The sequence below is a fragment of the Pristis pectinata genome, chromosome 10 (assembly GCF_009764475.1).
Source record: "Pristis pectinata isolate sPriPec2 chromosome 10, sPriPec2.1.pri, whole genome shotgun sequence".
Taxonomy (NCBI): domain Eukaryota; kingdom Metazoa; phylum Chordata; class Chondrichthyes; order Rhinopristiformes; family Pristidae; genus Pristis; species Pristis pectinata.
The window spans coordinates 35,731,977-35,753,706 of NC_067414.1; the positions used below are offsets into that span (position 1 = coordinate 35,731,977).

The following is a 21,730-nucleotide window of genomic DNA, read 5'->3' on the forward strand; positions in this document are numbered from 1 at the left end:
GGTCGAAGAACCTTCATCAGAACTGGAAATCAGACAAAGGAAACCTGTGAAGCTGCAGAAACTTGTGAAGCTGTAAACAAGGTTATTTGGTCAATGAGTGAATGAAAGCAATTAGAAAGTGAGAACATAAGCAAAAGAACATAGACAAAAGAATATACGGGTTGTGCAATGCAGAGCAGGATGACAAGGCTAGTAGGTCAGGCTGGGCATGTCCACCACTCCAAGAGAGGAAAAGAAGAAAAACTGGAAGGAAAAAAAAGCAAACAAGCTGAGCCAGTGTCGCAGATGGACAACTGATACAAACAGAGAAATCAAGTTACCTGGAGTTGTAGAATTCAATATTAAGTCCAGAAGGCCCAGATGGAAGATGAGGTTCTGCTCCTCTAGCTTGTGTTGGGCCTCAATGTAGCAGTGCAGGAGCCACTGACTGATAGGTCAGTGTAGGAGTGGGATGGAGAATTGAAGTGGCAGCCAAATAGAAACTCACGGTTGCCCCTGCAGTGTTCAGCCCTGAGCTTCCTGTCACCTGCCACTTTAATTCCCTTCTTCTACTCCATTGCTATTACAATGGAGTAAATCTGCACAAATATTGAAGGAAATTTGGATAATGATGTACCTACAGGCAGCTAATTTCAGTGATAGAAGTATGGTAGAAGCTTTCCACCTTACTTTCTTTTGTCACCCAGGACTGCTTGTTTTTGAGTAGCAAAATGAAGGGCATTCTACATTATCCCTGAACCAACCATAAAGCAGCCCATTTTATAATGTTAAGCAAATATCAGCTTTGGTTTTTATCTCTTTGAAAAATAGGTGCCCACATTGAGATAACACCCTTGACCAATTAAGCTCTTTTAAAAAGTAGCCACTGTTATTGTATAGATATATTTGGCAACATATTTGCACACAGCATGCTCCCACAATAGCAATATATAATGCTTCTGTGATTTTTCTTTGTTGTTTATCATAATGTTTTTATGTCTTGTTGGTTTTCTCAGAAATAACTGCTGGTAGGGAGGGTTTTATAAGCTGAGTAACTTAAATGCGACAACTGTGATTACTTCTGTACCTAATTGTAACATTGTATTGATCTAAAAGTTCAAATAATTTTTAGTTGTTTTCATATTTCAGTCAAGAGTTTCAGGATTCTGAGTTAACCAATTGGTCCCACACTTTGCTTTGTGGCACAAAACTTCATACAATTTAGCAGTTAGCTTGTGAGAATTTCAATAGAGGATATTGGGTAGGGAAAATGAAGGCATTAGTGTTTGTGCGATTTTTAATTAGTTTTATATTATTTAGATGTTTTTATGTTTAACTTATTAACATTTTATTATTTTATTACTTTGATTTTTTAAATAATTATAGAATGTTAATGAATGTTTTGGTGGTTCTGACAGTGCTTAACCAGGGGGCATAACTGAGCCAATTACCAAAGATTCTTTCAGCATTTTTATGAATGAGGCTTTTCCACCCACCACAGCAGCTCCCACCCTCCTCCTCCCTGCCAGCACCACCTTACCATGGCAGGATTTATGAGTAGAAAGCCTTGCTTTGGCATGGCAGCCTCATTGAGCTTAGATCTGGCATTGTATAGCCATTTCTTATCAAGGGAATTGTTTGAATAGATTAGCAACAGATGTGGGCAGCACTTGACTGTGAATTCTGGATTAATGAAACAGCAAAGTGCTTGTTGTGAAGAATCAGCTATGCGTTACCCTCTGAGCTTTCATCTGATCAGCTAAATGGTGCAGATCACAGAGCTCTTCCTCATACAGAACCCTCAGGCCTTGTGGGTGTAGACACTGACTCTTCAGAGTCTTCACCTCTGTTTCCAGAATCCGGTTGTCCTGTTCCAGGTTCCGCACCTAAAACATACATTATAAAGCAAATAGTTCAAGAGATTGTGGCAACATATATCAAAGTAGAAGGTGTGATTTGGATAGTTTTATTTCCACTTTTGTAATCATGTAAAATAATTTTCAGGAGCAAATCATCAACTGGTGTCCCAGTCCCAATCTAAAGCAGAGGCACAAAGAGTCAGCAGTGTGAAGAAACCATCTAAACCAATTTGTGCTTCACACCAGCTCAAGTGAAACTAGGACAGGGTGAAATTTAAAATATTACCAGACAACCCACTAAATTTCCCTTCAATATTATAAGGACACAGATGCTGGATCCCATCTCTCTACTCTACCCTCAGCCCTCTCCCCTACTCCCTATTTACTCATGACCGCATGGCCAGATTTTGCTCTAACTCCATCCACAAGTTTGCAGATGATACCACTGTAGTAGGCCATATCTCAAATAACAATGAGTCAGAGTACAGGAAGGAGATAGAGAGCTTAGTGACATGGTGTCATGACAACAGCCTTTCCCTCAATGTCAGCAAAACAAAAGAGCAAGGGGGCAGTGTACATGTGCCTGTCTACATCAATGGTGCTGAGGTCAAGACGGTTGAGAGCTTCAAGTTCCTGGGAGTGAACATCACCAACAGCCTGTCCTGGTCAAATCACGTAGATGCCACGACCAAGAAAGCTCACCAGTGCCTCTACTTCCTCAGGAGGCTAAAGAAATTTGGTTTGTCCCCTTTGAAACTCACCAGCTCTTATCGATGCACCATAGAAAGCATCCTATCTGGATGTATCACGGCTTGGTATGGCAACTGCTCTGCCCAGCACCGCAAGAAACTACAGAGAGTTTGGACACAGCACAGCATGTCACGGAAACCAGCCTCCCCTCCATGGACTCTGTCTATACCTCTCGCTGCCTTGGTGAAGTAGCCAGCATAATCAAAGACCCCACCCACCCGGGTCATTCTCTCTTTTCTCTCCTCTCCCATCAGGCAGAAGATACAGCAGCCTGAGGGCACATACCACCAGGCTCAAGGACAGCTACTATCCCACTGTGATAAGACTATTGAATGGTTCCCTTATACGTTGAGATGGACTCTTGACCTCACAATCTACCTTGTTGTGACCTTGCACCTTATTGCCTACCTGCAATGCACTTCCCTAGAGCTGTGATACTTTACTCTGTACTCTGTTATTTTTTTTAACCTGTACTACTCAATGCACTGTGTATTGAATTGATCTGTATGAACTGTATACAAGACAAGTTTTTCACTGTACCTCAGTACATGTGACAATAATAAACCAATACCAATACTACCAAAAAAATATTGAGATCTTTCCTCTATAGCATGTAGTTGTTCGGCTGGGACAAAATGGATCTTTATGCATCGTATACCTCATCAGATTTTCACCTCAATGAAACCAATGTGACGAGAGTTGGGTGACTTTTGTAACAATTGTTGATCTATTAGGTTAGATTATCCCCTACTCTGTGCGAGCACAAAAGGGAATCATTCATTCAGCCCACTACAGTCCTGCTCGTTCTGGAAAAAGACCCGTCAACTTCGATCCAAGCAGCATGCAGGGCGCTGTCTGGTTTATACACCTCAACTGTAGAGTTCAAAGTACAGCCTGCGAGCTATTTGTCTCTGAGTGGTGATGTAATATAATTATGACCCTATTAAATGCAAAACAAAAAAACTTATAGTGTGATACATTGCGACCACACAATTTTCACCACCGGGACTTTATCCCATTTTATTCCTTTTAAAAATTCAGAACCGAGACTGATATTCACAAAAACTTTCACTTTGCAACTAAACTCTGAACGAATGAAGGTTCTATTTATACAAGATTAGACTCTGTGGCTTTCAATGTACCTCTGCAAGACGATATGCATGGTATACTACATGAGAAAACATGATTCCTCTTACAAGCCACGCAACAGCTGACGTGAATAGTCTCAAGGAAATTCATTTCTAGATTTGATATAATACCAAATTCATATCATTTCAATGTAACAGGAACAAATCATAGCAGCATTTGAATGTTATTACACAATTACTGCATGTTATTGTTCCATTAGAACAATGCGGTAACTTCCTGTATCTCCTGCTGGTCATTCAATTTGGGCATCGATCAGCACTTTCCTCCCTTCAGATAACCTTTCACGTCTGCTTTGCAAAGTTCAGGTATTACAATAATTCCAAATTACTCTTTCAATGCACTGTTTCTTTTTCGTTTACAAAAACGCATAATAAGGATTATGTTAACATTGCATATTTAAATTCCGACACGTTCTCCAGTGAAACTGCTGTTTTCTTAAAAGACGCTTGACAATTCTCCTAATGTATAGCAAGCATAGACATTAATAATTGTTCATTATATAGCACTAGATGTAAATGTAAGTTGCGGAGGAGCTATTGGCGGGAGTGGGTGCTGGTGGGATAGTGCGGCTGAGTAGGTGACTTGTGTTTCGGATGCTGCCGCTCTCAGTATTTCTTACTTTCTCGATGTAAGCAGCCAGCCTGTCATTCAGAGTAATCATCTCCTTCCTCTCGTTGGTTCTCGTGTTCATAAATTCTTGATTTGCTGCAGTGGCGGCGTCCAGATCCAGGGAAGATCCTGTCCCCGCTGCCAGGTACATTGTGCTCATGCTGTGACAGAAGAAAGTTCAGGCCGTCAACAAAATTCAAACTGCACTTTGTTGACAAGAGGTCCAAGCAAATCTCTTTATTTTTAACAGTAAATATATTGCCCAGCTCACTCCTTCTCCAGCATTTGAGAACATTGGATTTCAAATCTACTTAAGAAAAAATCTACAGTATAGAAGATATTCGAGTGAAGCCGGGGCAAGAAGGGAGAGGGAGATACTGAAAGCAAGCAAAGAACAGAATCGGTGTTAAACAATACATTGGACTCTGGATTACATGATCCTTCGCTGTTAAAAACTGCGAGAGTTAGAGATGTCACAAGTTTATACTGCTGCCTAAACTCACCCATTATTAATGATAATATGGACGCAATTACAATATCAGTTAGAATGCATGTGTTGGGCCTTAAATAGGCGGCAACTTCAAGAGTAACTTTCCGCTACTTACAATGTATTATTGTATTGCAGTTTTGTGTGTAAATACGAAAAAGTTTGAAGAATGAGGAAGACATTAAGAACATTACCTTTATTAATGGTTATGTTATGGGGTTGTCATTTGCAACATACAGCATCTAGATTAATTTAAATACAGATGAATACCACCATTGTAATCCACATAATTTAAACTGTTCTTTCAGCTGTTTACGTAACTGATGTTTCTTTTCAGTTAAGAATTGGATATATTTTCAGAATGGAGGATCTTGTTTTACGCAGTTAATGTCGATGCAGTATTGAAATCTTTCGTGCAATTTAGGTCCGATAATTTAAAACTTGAGTAAATCCTGCCGACCTGTCAAGGCAATGCAGTCTGTAAGTGTAGATGATTGCATTCGGCCCTATTTCAGAAATTCCAAAAGTGGTAGTAATAGAAAGCTGTGCATGAATCGCTCCTTAAATTAGAAAAGGACGATAAGATTTGATAAAATTACAGACAGTGAATGTCCCTGTCTTTGCTGGCAACGTACAAGCTAGCATTTCTTTAATAATTCCATTTCTTTTTCTATGGAAACATGAACAAAAATAAATACTCAAAAAATCTGTGTCCTACTGGCACTGTAATAGTCGAACTCGTAATAATTGAACTGGCACTGAGCACCCAAGAAACAATTCTAATCCGCGTGTCAGTGCTGACGATGTGTTTTTGCACTGACAGTCTTTGATTCCATGGAGGTTCTTCAAAAGTAGGTGTGACAGCGAAGCATTTTAATTGAATTCCAATTTAGTTTGTGGACGTTTGCAAAGACTCATCCTGATGTGACTAATCATATTATAAATAGATGTGAAATTTCGAGCTGGTGTCAGATTATCGACCGTTACAGTTTACACTCCTGCTACAGATTCACACCATTCATTTTCCATGTTCGGAAGGTGTCACAGAATGCTGTTTTTTTTTTGTTAGCCCCTGAGTAAAGAGGTATAAGGGAGTAACGAAATGACAGGAGAATTAAACAAGTTTGCGTATGTCTTCCCGGAAGAAGGCACACGAAGCCTGCGAGATGTGTGGGAGAATCAATGGTCTAACGAGAACGAGGAAGTGAAGGAACAAGGTATTAGTCGAAAATAATATTTGTATTGGAAAAGTTGTTGAGATGGATAGCTGATAAATTCCATAGAACAAAGTATTTCCATCGCAGAGTTTTGAAAGAAGTGGCTTTAAAGACAGTGGTTGCTCTGGTTATTAACTTCCAAAGTTCCATAGATTCTGGATTCTTCCTGTAGAGTGGAGAGGAGCGAATGTGACCTCACTATTGAAGAAGGAAGGGAGAGAGAAAACAAGGAACTACTGACCAGTGAACCTGATATCAGTGATGGGGAAATTGTTGGAATCTATAATGAAGGATATAATAAGAGAATGTCGAAAAGCATAATAGGATTAGGCAGAGCCAACACGGATTTACATTGAACATAGAACAGCAGAGGAACCACATCTATGCCGACAATGATGCCAATATAACCAATCCCATCTGCCTGCTCATGGTCTATATCCCTCCATTCCCTGCATGTTCATGTACCTGCCTAACTGCATCTTAAACGCCCCTATCGTATCTGCCTCCACGACCATCCCGACCAGCGCATTCCTGGCTCCCACCACTCTCTGTGTAAAAAAAACTTGCACATCTCCTTTCAACTTTCCCCCTCTCACCTTAAAGCTATGCTAGTATTTGACATTTCCACCCTGGGTAAAAGAGTCTGACTGTCTACCCTATCTAAGCCTCTCATCATTTTATATACTTCTATCAGGTCTCCCCTCAGCCTTCGAAGCTCCAGAGAAAACAATCCAAGTTTGTCCAACCTGCCCTTATAGCTAATACTCTCTAATCCAAGCAACATTATGGCGAACCTCCTCTGCACCCTCTCCAAAGCCTTCACACCTTTCCTGTAATGCGATGACCAGAACCGAAGTTTTATACAATTGGAATATGGCTTCCCGACTTTTATACTCACCACCTACACTGAAGGCGGCAAGTATGCTGTACATCTTCTTCACCGCCCTATCTATTTGTGTTGCCACTTTCTGGGACCCATGGACTTGCACCCCAAGATTCCTCTGTACATTTATGAAGAAAGATCGTGTTTGGCTAATCTGTTGGAAGTCTTTGACCATGTAACTACTAGAATAGATAAAGGGGAACCAGTGGATGTGGTGTATATGGATTTTTGGAAGGTTTTTGATAAACTTGCATAGGAGGTTGGTCAACAAGATTAGAACACACAAAACTGGAGGTAATATGCTGTTTTGGGGTGAGAATTGGTTATTGGAGAGAAAGCAAAGACTGGGAATAAACAAGTCATTTGAAGGTTGTCAGCCAGTGACTAGTGGGTTTTGGCAGGGATCAGTGCTTGCATCCCAATTGTTCAAGATTGATAGGAACAAATGCCCCATTTCCAAATTTGCTGACAATACTAAACATGGTGGAATTGTCAGTATGCAGAATGGTGCAGAGGCTTCAAGGGTATACAGACAAGCTGATACAGACAAGGGTATACAGACAAGAACATGGCAAATGGTAGGTAATGCAGAAAAGTGTGAGTTTTTTTGTTAAGTAGTGGAAGATTGGATAAAGTTTGGCTGTGTAGCTAAGCACAGCTCCAATGCCATATACACATTCGCTGACAACACCACTGTTGTTGGACGAATCACAGGTGGTGATGAGTCAGCTTATCAGAGTGAGATAGGACACCTGGTTGAGTGGTGTCACAACAACCACCTTTTGCTCAACGTCAGTAAAACTAAAGAGCTGATTGCTGACTTCGAGAAAGGGAAGGAGGGCAAACATGTGCCAGTCTTCATTGGAAGATCAGCAGTGGAGAGAGTCAGCAGCTTTAAATTTTAAATTCCTGGGTGTTAACATATCAGATGAACTGTCCTGGACCCAGCATATAGATACAATGACAAGGAAGGTGCGTCAGCATCTTTACTTTCTCAGTAGGTTAAGGAGGTTCAGCTTGTCACTGAACACTTTAACAAACTTCTACAGATGTACTGTTGAAAGTATCCTGACTGGTTGAATCGTGGTCTGGTATGCCAATTCAAATCCACAGGAATATAAGAAGCTGAAGAGAGTGGTGGGCAGCTCAGTACATTGCGGATACATCACTCCCCACCTTCAGTAGTATCTACAAGAGGCGCTACCTCAAGAAGGCAGCATCCATCATCAAAGATCCCCACCATCTGGGCCATGCCATCTTCATATAGCTACCATCAAGCAGGAGGTGCAAAAGCCTGAAGTCCCACACCACCAGGTTCAAGAACAGTTACTTTCCTCCAACCATTCTGTTCTTGAACCTACCGGCACAACCCTAATCACTACAATTCAGCAACTCTACGACAACTTTGATCACTTTGCACTAAAATCGACTTTTTTTGTTCTAATTGTGTTGTTTCTTGTAAAAATTGTGTATAATTTCTATTTAATTTATGTTTTTCTTATGAATGCTGCTTGTATGATACTATGTGCCTGTGATGCTGCTGCATGCCTTTGTATTTGACTTGTTTGATGTTCAGAGAGAACTGGGTGTACTTGTACACAAATCACTGAAGGCCAACATGCAGGTGCGGCAGGTAACTAAGAGGGAAAATGGAATGGTTAGTCTTTATTACAACAGGTTCTGATTGTAGCAGTAAGGAAATCTTATTACAATTGTGTAGGGCCTTAATGAGACTGCACCTGGAGTACTGTATACATTTCTAGTCTCCTTACCTAAAAAGTATTATGTTTACAATAATGAGAGAGCAGGGAAGATTCACTAGACTGGTTCCAAGGATGGCATGTTTGAGGACAGATTGAGTCTAATGAAATGCATTTCTCTAGAGTTTAATCTCATCAAAACATACAAAATTCTTACGGACTTCAGGCTGTATGCAGGGGGATGTTTCACCTGGCAAAAGTGTCAACAACTGGGAGCACACTTTCAGAATAAGGAGTTGGGCATTTCTGGTTGAGATGAGGAGGAATTTCTTTACCCAGAAGGCGGACCACCTTGAATTATCTACTCCAGAGGATTATTTTTCTTTGTTTTCTAACACAAGAGTGATCACTAGATTTCTGAACATTAGGGGACTTCAGGGATGTGGAGATAGTGCTGAAAAATCGTGCTGAGGTAGATCTGCAATTTAAAGAGCCAGGGGATCTACTCCTATCTCTTATGTCCTTATGTAAGAACATTAACATCTTTAAAACATCCAACACACTGGTACTCCACTTAGTGCCACACCGCAGTGTGCTGATTTATAGGTACCACCTCTCCAGCCACCCCTCCCCACCCTGCCCCAGGGCCGAAAGAAAAGACATCCACTCGGGTTGCCTGGAACCTGGTGCAAACCCCTGTGGTCTGCTGGCATAAGAATCCCCCCATGATTCGGTGTTGAGAGTTTACCTGTGAAGCCAAATGATGGGTGGGGGACAGTGTGAGCGGTGCATTGCTGCTGAGTGCTGGAGAGAACTGTGCAGCCAAAGGGACAGAGAGACAACAGCCTCCATCACATCCAGTAAGCGGTGATGAGAGAGACTGGAATGTTCCAGCAGTTTGCCACCATGGAGCAGGTGCAGCCAGTCCCACCGATGACCAGGGTGCAGGCAAAGCCCCAGTGCGGAGTAGCCACGACGCTGGACTAACACCAGTTCTCACAGGGAGCGCCTCTACATCCATTCACTGCTGGATTCGCGACAGGTTCCCGATACCCAATTGCCCATAACGCATCTCTCTGTATAAAATGCTATGAGGACCCCTGTTAGCGCGGATTACATTAGCGCTCTCCTTCATGGGAAGGTACCCTGCGCGCCAAGCAGGGCACCAGTGCACATGCTTCAGAGAGGTAGGTGATGTTTGAGGCGACGAGGGAAGAATTATTCATGGATGCTTTTAAGAAACCTTTCGAGTAATTATGAGTGTGGGAAAAAATAACTTCCTGGAACAGTGTATGTAAATTATTCGTCTTACGATATTGCAGAAAATTGCCTGACATTCAACGCAACAATATTGTCTTTTTTTTCATACTTGTGCCTTTCCTGCTTTAACTTTCTCCCACAATTCCGTCGTTATCAATCCAGTTAAATCCTTTCCATCTCTAACGGAATTAAAATGCGACAGTCAAGGTACTACTCATTCTGTAGTTTCATTGAGGAAATGTGCATGAATCCATTAACAGTTGGACGCTGAATGAACCTCAATCCGCCCGTTTTGTTTTGTTTGCAAATGAGAATGAATGGTGTTATGCTTTCTTTTTTAAAAAAAAAACGTCCTTTTAAACACACCACCAACAGGTCCGGCACCCTATACAACAACGGGTTGAATGTCGGTGGATTTTATTTATTAATACATTCCTAATAAGCAAGCATAACCTAAGAGATTAAGCTGCAATGCACAGAGACGCCGGCGTGGCGGGGCAGTAATATCATAATCTACGTTCCTGTACGGTTTCTTTCCGAAAGGAGATTCGGGGCTGAATTGTCTTCCTCCTATTCCAAATTAAAGAGCAACGGATCTTTCCCAGTAGATTCGACATGGCTGAGGACGGCGACGCTTTTGATTACCCAATGAAAAGGTGAAAGACGCTATTGGAGAGAAACACTCAGCAAATCCCGACCTGGAGTACTTCACTCGCAGCCAAACAGGAATAATGGGAGTAAATGATACAAAACCTGACGTGGAATACGGTAGGTTTCAAAATGTGGAACTCAAAAATACTGAGAGCATTTCAAGTTCTCAGAAGGTTCTTTTTACAAAAACTACTTCGAATTACTTACTGTAGTTCATTTTTTAACTACAGTTAAGGTACAATTTATTAACATCTCTACATAGTGATTTATGGAAAATAATATTACAGTAATTGAAAGAATTTGTATTATTCTGTTGCCACGCAGGCAGTGGAGAGAAAGATCATAATTACCTTAGAAGTGGAACTAGCGCAACCGTTCCTTTCTGAAGCATTGGTTTAAAAGTCAGATTTTCATTGTCATAATTTAGAAATTCTAATGTTTCTTTTTTGTCATAAAACTGATTACATATTAATAATATGTTTTTAAAATTTATTTCATTTCTCATATTTCCAAGCTTTTGGTGGTGTGTCAGTGTGTGTGTGTGTGTGGGGGGGGGGGGGGTGTATGTGGATAGGAGTGGAGGGAGGGGTGGTGATCCCTCTCCTGAATCTACATTAGCGGAAAGAGGAAGAACATCGACGGACGGAATCCACAACCCCCGTCCACATGTGTAGGAAAGCTTCTACCGACACGCTGCTACAACTCTCGTCATGTGACATTAAAACATTTAAAATTAGAATTAAGTTCTAACTGCACTATTTATATATTACTCTATATTGTAACTTTGAAATGACGATTAGAGCAAAACTGGATCAAGCGAAATGATTTTACAGCAATCCACATCTCCATCGTCTAACTCAAAGAAGGTGCTATTAAATGTATAAATTACATCCTTCAGGATTGATATTTGAAAGACTTTTTTTTCGTTTTAGAGGCCAAAAATGTTAAGCCATTTGGTCTCAATAAACAGAGGAAGTGGCTATACAAAATACATGCAACGCTTGCAACATGCAACTGACCAACGCTTGATTTCATTGTGCCGTCAACTAAGGAGACTTCATGAAATGATCTTTGCTATAACTCAGAATGACGCCGATCCGACCCTTCTTCCTACTCAGTCCCAGAATGCGAGAGCGGTAAAACTCTATGGCAAATGAACCATGCAAACGACCCAATGCAAAAACGCATCATCTCCAACATTGCATTTCATTCACGTTGGATTTGTATAAATCACATCCTGGATTCTTTCCCCCTCGGAATAATTATTTAATATCATTTTTAAAATGTTTTAACCTGTTTGGCCCGTCGTTTGTTACACGACCTATAACGCTGCTTATCACTGATATATTCAAATATTTAATTCAGCTTTTTAAAGATAACGCATCTTGTATTAATGGATTGTCATTTTTCACAGAGTGCTATCGTTGGAAGGGAAGAAAACTATTCCCCCTCAAATGTGTATGGGCGATCTTTGCCTCATGTAAGTTACCTTTGTTTTGTATCTCTGATATCTAACTTGACAGCAAAACTAACAACTTTGCACTTGCGAACTTAGTTTCCCAGGCATGCACGGTTTGAGAAAGCAAGTTTCAGAATTCAACTCTTCTTTTTGCGAAACAAATGTATCGCAATTTCATTTCGGAAAAGCTGAGTTGGAATCTTAAGATGTGTGTTAGCTGTGGCCCAGCGGTGCCCTCACTTGAGTTGTAAGATTACTGGTTGAGATTGTGCTACAGAGACTTGAGCACAACATTTAGGTCCTGCCGGTTCTGGTGGACTTAAGATGACCTGTTTTTCAGATGATATGTTAAAGAATGGCTCTCGTTATTCTTTCAGATGGATTTTAAACATCCTCGGTACGACTTCAAAGAACAAAGGAGTGTCCTCCAGTGCCCAAGTCAATATTTATCGTTCAGCCAACATCATTAAAACATATTATTTAATCATTCATTTCAATGTTGTTTATGGGATATAACTATGCGCAATTTTGCTGTGACATTTCTTACACTACAACAGTAAGTACAGCAGATTGCAGAAGCTCTGAGTTGAGTGTGAAGCGTTCTGTGACTTCTTAAGGACGTGAAAGGCAAAATGAAAGCCTTTAAGCCTTTCTTGTTATGATCACCGCCCCCTCCCCTCGCCCCCACACACACCAATCATCATTGCCTTTTTCCCTTCTCTGGATCTTGCTTAAGAGAATGGGTTAATTTTTAACTATTCTAGCAATTGGAATATTTTTAGATATCCGTTCATGTTACCATTAAGTTCAAGGGCATTTATGCAATCTGTCCTCATAATTTAACTCTGTGGGCTCTGGTATTGCTCTGATAAATCTGTAGACCAGTTACTGTAAGGTCAATACCGACTACTTCTTCAGGCGCGGCATCCAAACTTGAATGCTGAATTCCAGATGGGATGTGGAATGATCAAGGTTCCGAGGGTCTTCACGTCTGATCAAATAGTGTTATGCCAATTCTGAAGTTCTTTTAAAATCTGACTCATTTGATGTGTTTTTGTTTCACAGTAAATCGTTTTTTTAAATATATATCTCGCAACCCGTTTGGTTTACACTATAATAGAAAAGAAAATGGTCAGATCTCTGCTTCTCACCTTGTAATGCGACGTCCAAGAAGTTCCGAGACGGTCCGACTGCCCGCCTGTATCCCACCTCCTGGTACCATTGTGTCAGAGGTGCGGCAACAACTGGTGGAGCGTGGCCGCACTGGGCGGTGAGGCGGCGACGGGCTGGACACCCGCACACGGTACGAGGCGCTGCTGGCGCTGCAGTCCTCAAACCGGCGGCGGTACGAGGACATCCTTTCCGGGCTGCGACTCATCTTGCAGACTGGCCGGCTGGCGACTGACCCTTCTTCAGTGAGGGCTGATCGTGTGCATTTTTCCCGAAGCCGCATTTTATATACCCCACGCAATACCAGATCAGTGCACGGGACTGTTTGGAATGTTTTACCAGCATTCAATTTTTGGGCGGGCCTTCGCCCTTAGTATTTGTCACGGTCGTGTTAAGGAGCGCAAAAGAATGCAGAATCTTAACACATTTAATCAACTTGACGCCACGTTGATGTAATCCCTATGGCACTGAAGCGTGATTGCCCGGAAAGTGGAGCATGAAGGGTATTTACTATAGATGTTTCCTTTAAATAAATACATTTAAAACAACAAAGGACACATATTAACTTGCATAAATGCATTTGATTCGTTGCAGCCAAAATTGCCTCAATATTTGTTCCTTTTGAAATACTTCATATGAAAGATTTTGCTAGTCATGACGCCTGACACTAATTTGCAATCTACCTTCACAAAACATACAGGAGGGCAAAATCGATTAGTCCTGGGATCATGTAATGAGATTATCCACGCCGTGCCACCCGGTGCAGAATGTGCAAGAATCTCTTGTCTGCTGTACGGTAGATATCCTCAGTACGTCTTCATAAGACCCAATTTTGTGTCCAGTTAGTCTAAGTTTGAATTAATTTACCCTGCCCTCATAAGGGGGCGATGAAATCTGACTGAAAGTCATTCCAGATATACTGGAAGACATGACAAAACATGGGCAAAAGTCGACACTTCTGTTTTCCAAAGCTGCATTGGAGGTTGTGATAGTAGGTGACTTTAACTTTCCATATATTGACTGGGACTCCAATACTGTAAAAGGATTGGATGGGATAGAGCTTGTCAAATGTGTTCAGGAACGTTTCCTTAATTAACATGTAAAGGTCCCAGCTAGAGAGAGCGCAATACTGGATCTCCTCTTAGGGAACAAGACAGGGCAGGTGACAGAAGTGTGTGTAGGGGAACACTTTGGATCCAGTGATCATTATTCCATTAATTTCAAGATAACTATGGAGAAGGATAGAACTGGTCCTCAGGTTGAGATCCTAAATTGGAGTAAGGCCAATTTTGATGGCATCAGAGGGGATTTGGCAGGCGAGCATTGGGATAGACTGTTTTCCTGCAAAGAGATGCTTGGTAAGTGGGAGGCTTTCAGAAGTTAAATATTGAGACTACAGAATCTGTATGTTCCTGTTAGAATAAAAGGCAATGTTTAGGGAACCTTGATTGTCGAGGGATATTGAGCCCCTGGTAAAGAAAAAGGTGGCGCATATCAGGTATAGGCAGTTAGGATCAAATGAGGTGCTTGAGGAGCATAAGAAATGCAAGAGAACACTATAATGCTGTAATGTTCTATGTTCTATGTAACACTTAAGGGAGAAATCAGGAGGGCAAAAAGAGGACATGAGCTTGCTTTGACAGAAAGGGTGAAAGAGAATCCCAAGGGTTTCTATAGCTATATTAAGAGCAAAAGGATAGCAAGGGACAAAATTGGTCCTCTTGAAGATCAGCATGGTTATCTATGCATGGAGCTGAATGAGATGGGGAGATTTTAAATGCATTTTTTTGCATTCATATTTACTCTGGAGACAGACACAGAGACTATAGAACTGAGGCAAAAGAGTGGTGAGGTCATGGACCGTATCCAGATTATGGAAGAGGAGGTGCTGGCTGGCTTGAGGTGAATTAAGGTGGATAAATCCTCAGGGCCTGACAAGGTGCCCCTCAGGCATTGTGTGAGGCTAGTGCAGAATTTGCAGGGGCCCTGGCAGAGATATTTAAAATATCCTTAATCATGGGTGAGATGCTGGAGGACTGGAGGATAGCTAATGTTCCATTGTTCAAGAAAGGCTCCAAGAATAAGAACACAAGAAATAGGAGCAGGAGCAGGCCATCTGGTCCATTGAGCCTGCTCCACTATTCAATAAGATCATGGCTGATCTGGCCATGGACTCAGATCCATCTACCTGCCTTTTCCCCATAACTGTTAATTCCCCTACTATGCAAAAATCTATCTAACTGTGTCTAAAGTATATATAATGAGGTAGCCTCTACTGCTTCCCTAGACAGAGAATTCCACAGATTCTCTACTCTCTGGGAAAAGTCCCACATGAGAGGCTGGTCCAGAAGGTTAAGCCACCTGGCATTCAGGATGAAGTATTCAATTGGATTCAATACTGGCTTTAATGGGAGAAGCCAGGGAGTGGTAGTAGATGGTTGTCTCTTTGACTGAAGGCCTGTGTCTTGTGGTGTACTGCAGGGATTAGTGCTGGGTCCATTGTTGTTTATCATCCATATTAATGATTTAGATGACAATGTGGTAAACTGGATCAGCAAATTTGTGGATGACACCAAGATTGGGGGCATAGTGGACAGCGAGGAAGGCTATCAAAGCCTGTGACTCTTCACTGCACTCCATTTCTGACAAGTACATCCTTTTTTAAGAGAAATAGAATTGGACTGGCACACTGCATTCAATTAATGTAGTTGTAGTTTGAGAACCAAATCTCTGCTTGTTTGGTAAGATATGAGAATCCTAAAAGTAGCCTGAGATGCTTCAAGTACAGCATAGGCACTGTTATCAGCTCTGTTATAGAAGATAGGGCAGGAACAGCCTATAGCATTTGCTTCACTTATTCTTAACAACGGCAGACATAATTATGTGCAGTTTAAGAAGAAAGCACAAGCAATTATCTTTGGTGTAAAGAAACTTCATTAGTTCCTACTGGCAATTGTTCTCATTAAAAACAGCAAACCACTATTTCCAATCCAGGGCAAATCCAACAACAGCAGCTTCCAAAATGAAAAGATTTTGCTGTCACAGCATGATTATATGGTTGAATTTGTTTCTTTGAAGCAAACTATAATTGCCAATGCTCTATCCAGATTACCACATGAATCAGCATTGAAAACATGATTTTCACACAGCAACTAGTAGACAAGGAATTCCCAGTCACAGCCACGGAGAATGCTCTCACCAAGGTATGCTCCTGAAGCAAGTTTACAAATACACACTGATAAGGTGGATCAGCCTGGACTTACAACCTACAGTGCAAGATTCAGCAATGCAAACTTGGCAAAGTCGTCCAAATCATTAATCTGATAAAGAGTTTGGTACACATTGTAAATAAGGTAAGAGGTGTCCATGTTGATCAGATGATCACAGTAAGGGACCGACTGGAAGATACTGAAGTGTTGTGTGATTGTGAATCTATTTCTTACATCAGCTTAGAACCAGCTACTATTGAAATGTCACAGATCACAGTGAGTTTAACTAAAATATTGAAAATTCTCCAATTCCAGGAACTAATACTTCAGAAATATATGTACATTGAGGAAGTGGAACGACTGAGGAAACCAGTCAACCATAAACTGCAGTTTCAACCTGCTAAATATTAGATTACTAATGCCAACATCTAAGCTCTCTATCTCCTTCCTGTAGGAAACTGCAGCTTATGCAAGACTAAATGTCTTTGACTACATTTCATATGAGTAACATTTCTGTAAAATGTTCCAGCAAATTGTGTTCTAAAGTTACAAATAATGAATAAAAAATTAAAAACAGCTGTTCAAAATATCACATTTGATTCATTTTACCATATTAGATTAATACCTTGCTTGACAGTTTGGTGTCAGATACTGCTTCTTTTCTACTAAAAGTCAAATATTGAATTATCTATTTGTAACAAAACGAAGTCAGGCAGCATCACTGACAACAGTGCATCCTTTCCCGATGAGCTTCATGCATTTTATGCACATTTTGAACAGAAGAGGATTGGTAAGTCACCACCCACCCCAACAACCTCCAATGCACCTGAAACCATGGTCACCGTTGAGGATCAGTCTTCTGGAAAGTGAACCCACAGAAAGCATCTGGCCCGGATTGTGCCCATGGCCGTGTCCTCAGGTCATGTGCAGATCAGCTGGTGGGAGTATTTGCAGACATTTTTAACCTCTCCCTGCTTCAATCTGAGGTTCCCACCTGTTTTAAGAAGACCACTATCACCCCAGTATCTAAGTCCAACAAGGTAACTTGCCTTAATGACTACCGCCTGGTGGCTCTGACATCCACTGTCATGAAGTGCCTCGAGAGGCTGGTCATGGCACACATTCACTCCAGCCTCCCAGAAAACCTCAACTCACTACAATTTGCCTACCATCGAAACAGGTCTATGGCAGACGTGAACTCCCTGGCCCTACATTAACCTCTGGAGCATCTGGATGGCAAAAACACCTAAGTTAGACTATTGTTTATTGACTACAGCTCCACCTTCAATACTATAATTCCAAGCAAACTCATCACCAAACTCCGAGACCTGGGACTCAACACCCCCCTTTGCAACTGGATCCTTGACTTCCTGACCAATAGACCACAATCAATAAGGACAGACAGCAACACCTCTGGCACGATTATTCTCAACAATGGACAAGGCTGCATCTTCAGCCTCCTACTCCACTCCCTATACACTCATGACTGTGTGGCCAGATTTTGCTCTAACTCCTTCAACAAGTTTGCAGATGATACCACCGTAGTAGACCATATCTCAAATAATGATGAGTCAGAGCACAGGAAGGAGATAGAGAGTTTAGTGACATGGTGTCACAACAACAACCCTTCCCTCAATGTCAGCAAAACAAAAGAGCTGGCCATTGACTTCAGGAAAGGGGGCAGTGTACCTGCACCTATTTACATCAACGGTGCTGAGGTTGAGATGGTTGAGAGTTTCAAGTTCCTAGGAGTGAACATTACCAATAGCCAATCCTGGTCTAACCACATACACACCACAGCCAAGAAAGCTCACGAGCACCTCCTCTTTCTCAGGAAGCAAAATAAATTTGGTATGTCCCCTTTGACACTCACCAACTTTTATCGATGCACCATAGAAAGCATCCTACCCGGATGCATTACGGTTTGGTATGGCAACTTCTCTGCCTGGGACCACAAGAAATTGCAGCTCAGCATATCACGGAAACCAGCCTCCCCTTCAATGGACTCTGTTTATACTTCTCGCTGCCTTGGTAAAGCAGCCAGCATAATCAAAGACCCCACCCACCTGGGACATTCTCTCTTCTCCCCTGTCCCATCAGGCAGAAGATACAAAAGCCTGAAAGCATGTACCACCAGGCTCAAGGACAGCTTCTATCCTGCTGTTATAAGACTATTGAACAGTTCCCTAGTACAATAAGATGGACTCTTGGCCTCACAATCTACCTCATTATGACCTTGCAACTTATTGTCCACCTGCACTGCACTTTCTCTGCAGCTGTAACACTTTACTCTGCATTCTGTATTGTTTTACCTTGTACTACCTCAACACACTGTGTAATGAATTGATCTGTATGAACAGTATGCGAGATAAGTTTTTCACTCTACCTCGGTACAAGTGACAATAATAAACCAATTCCAATTCCAATTCCATTAAATAATGAATCCCTTTGAGTTATAACAAAGTGGCAATGTACTTTTTCACTTGCATAGACAATTCTTTCCTATATCACCCTCCTGTTTGTTTCCTTTACATGAAAACAACCATGTCAAAACTTCAAATAGAAGTGTTATGCTGCATTGGTACTTTGCATGCCGTGCTGACACAGTACACATGAGTTTCCAACACTGCATCTTCCCATACTAAGCCATACTCTTGAGCATACTTCAATCTCTCGCTAAGTTTCCTTTTTTCTATAGAGAGCCCAAGAGAGAAAGAAACAGATTGTATTGGTAGAGTGTGAAAGAAAATCAAATTTTGACTTTTGCTTTCTGCTTATTATTTAACAAGTAGTGTCAAGCAACTTCATTAAATTCACAAGGTTACCAAGAGATGACTAAATTTACTGCTTATTGAAATTTACTGCTCATTGAATCTCATTGAAAGAGGCTAAGTCCTTTTACATGCTAGAAAAGCAAAACAAAAAGAAAAATAAACATATCTTGGAGGTCTGAAAGAAAATCAAAAATGCTGGATGCTGGATGTAAGGAGCAGATCAGGCAACATCTGCTTTCTTGGTCTGAATCTTTTGCTGGATATAGAGATTTTTCCTAACGCTACCAAAGCAGACAGTGGGAAAGACTGTCTACTTCTGATGAAGGAATCCAATTAAGTAAAATAAGCTTTGAAAGGAATATGTCTAAACTTCACGAATACTCAAAGCAGAGAAGAAGCACTTGGGATGATGGTATTGAAAACCTTGAGTCCATGCATTGGGAGCACAGAGTAGCTCTGCATAAGCAGCAAAGGAGCACAACACCTGACAAACTACCCATTTGCCTGCCCTATCAGGCATCTCCTGCCACATCTGTGGAAGAGTCTGTGGTTCCCCCATTGGACTCATCATCCTCAATACCGAGGGCCTGCCTAAGAAGAAAACTAGGGGCAGAAATAATGCAAAACTGCAAAAGATAGTGCTGCAGGATTGCAGCCTTCCTGAATATGCCACGTTATCATGCTCATGATTTAATGTCTTTGATATTTATTTAATTAATTAGGGTAATTATTTCTTCTTTCAACCTGCTGTAAAATCCCATCATCTTTTGATATGAAATATCCCTCTCGAACATCATACAACTGCCACAATAGACCCCATTAAAGTATTCGACAAGCTCCCTCATGGTAGGCTGATCCAGAAGATAAAAGCATGGATACTTAGTCAATTAGATTCATAATTGGCTTGGCCAAAGAAGAGGGTAGTGGTGGAGGGGTGTTATTCTGTCTGGAGATCTGTGACCAGTGGTGTTCTGCAGAGATCAGTGCTGGGACCTCTGTTGTTTTTGATCTGAATAGATGTTGTGGATGAACATGTAGGTGGGCTGTTTAGTAAGTCTGCAGATGACACAAAAATTGGCAGATGTGTGGATAGTGAGAAAGGTTGTCAAAGTTAAAGGGAGAATAGAAATCAATTGGAAACATGGGTAGAAAAATGGCAGATGGAGCTTAATCCATGCAAGCTTGAGATGTTGCACTTGGGGAGGTCAAATGTAAGAGGAAAGTGTATGGTAAATGGCAGGACTCTTAGGAACATTGATGTACAGAGGGATCTTGGGGTGCAAGTTCATAGTTCCCTGAAAGTGACAGCACAAACAAATACAGTGGTTATGAAGGCATAGAACATACTTGCTTTAATTGGTTGATGCATTGATTATAAAAGTTGGGAAGCCATATTGCAGCTGTATAAAACTTTGGTTCAGCCACATTTGGAGTTTTGTGTGCACTTCTGGTTGCCACATTACGGGAAGGATGTGGAGGCTTTGGAAAGTGTGCAGAAGAGGTTCACCAGGATGTTGCCTGGATTAGAGACTATTAGCTATAAGGAGAGGTTGGACAAACTTGGATTATTTTCATTAGAGCATCGGAGGCTGAGGACAATCTGATAGAAGTATATAAAATTATGAGGGGCATCGGAAGGGTAGATAGTCAGAGTCTTTTTCTCAGGGTGGAAATTTTTAATACTAGAGGGCAGAGATTTAAGGTAGGAGGAAAGTTTAAAGGAGATTTGTGAGGCAAATTTTTTACATAGAGAGTGGTAGGTGCCTGGAACTTGCTCTGGGGGCGGGGGGGGGGGGGGATGCGGTGGGGTGGGTGGTGGAGTAGATACAATGGTAACATTTAAGAGACATTTAGATAGGCACATGAACAGGCAAGGAATGGAAGAATATAGACCATGTGCAGGAAGATGGGTTTGGTTTAAATTGACATCATGGTCGGCACAGACATTGTGTTCTATGTTCTAATCACAAGTAAGACCTGCAAAGGAACACCAGGGATGTGGGAATGGGATATGATACAATTGATCATTAAGCATTTTGAAAGAAATCTGTAAAATCTGTGCCAAAAGATAATGAATTATCGTAAGTGTTATGTTTTGGTTCCTGGATGCAAGATAAACGAGCTAAATAAAATAATCTTGCCCATCACAAACAACCAATAAAATCCCACACTTATATAAATTAATATCTGTGCACCTTACAGACTCAGGACACATTTTCATTTTCTACTACAATAATATCTATGCCTTTGATATGAGTAATATTAACTTTTTTATATCTTGCTCATGCATATATCCTCAAATTCACAGTTAGGTACAGGAGTCAGCCAAATGTGGTTTAAACTATTTTATCTAAGTACAAAATTGGTTTCTTTGAAGTCAGCCTTTATCAAATGTTGTGAGCTACAATAACAAAGTAAACATTGTTCAAAAGTAGACATTTTCTCAGGAACCATAGGCTGAATTGATTTTAATTCTACTTTCACCGTAATCCCTATTAGTTGCTAATGAGTTTATAGCTGAATCTTAACATTTCATGAATTCAATTTTAGAACATAGAACACTACAGCACAATA

At 41.1% G+C, this 21,730-nt stretch overlaps 1 protein-coding gene and 1 long non-coding RNA gene across 2 annotated transcripts in view; one reads left to right on the top strand and one right to left on the bottom strand.

The window, feature by feature from the left end:
- zgc:172323 (uncharacterized protein LOC564165 homolog) overlaps positions 1 to 13,381 on the bottom strand; it is a 37,614-nt gene extending 24,233 nt beyond the window's left edge. The window contains exons 1-3 of the mRNA XM_052024892.1: positions 13,155 to 13,381; positions 4,357 to 4,507; positions 1,716 to 1,865 (exon numbers count right to left, since the gene is read on the bottom strand). Coding sequence (XP_051880852.1) covers positions 1,716 to 1,865; positions 4,357 to 4,507; positions 13,155 to 13,381 — 528 coding nt within the window. The remainder of the gene's footprint in view (positions 1 to 1,715; positions 1,866 to 4,356; positions 4,508 to 13,154) is intronic.
- LOC127575331 (uncharacterized) lies at positions 10,504 to 12,476 on the top strand. Its single transcript, XR_007957033.1, has 3 exons — positions 10,504 to 10,661; positions 11,959 to 12,024; positions 12,381 to 12,476. It is a non-coding gene; the product is annotated as an uncharacterized LOC127575331 (long non-coding RNA).
- Positions 13,382 to 21,730: the final 8,349 nt, after the last annotated feature.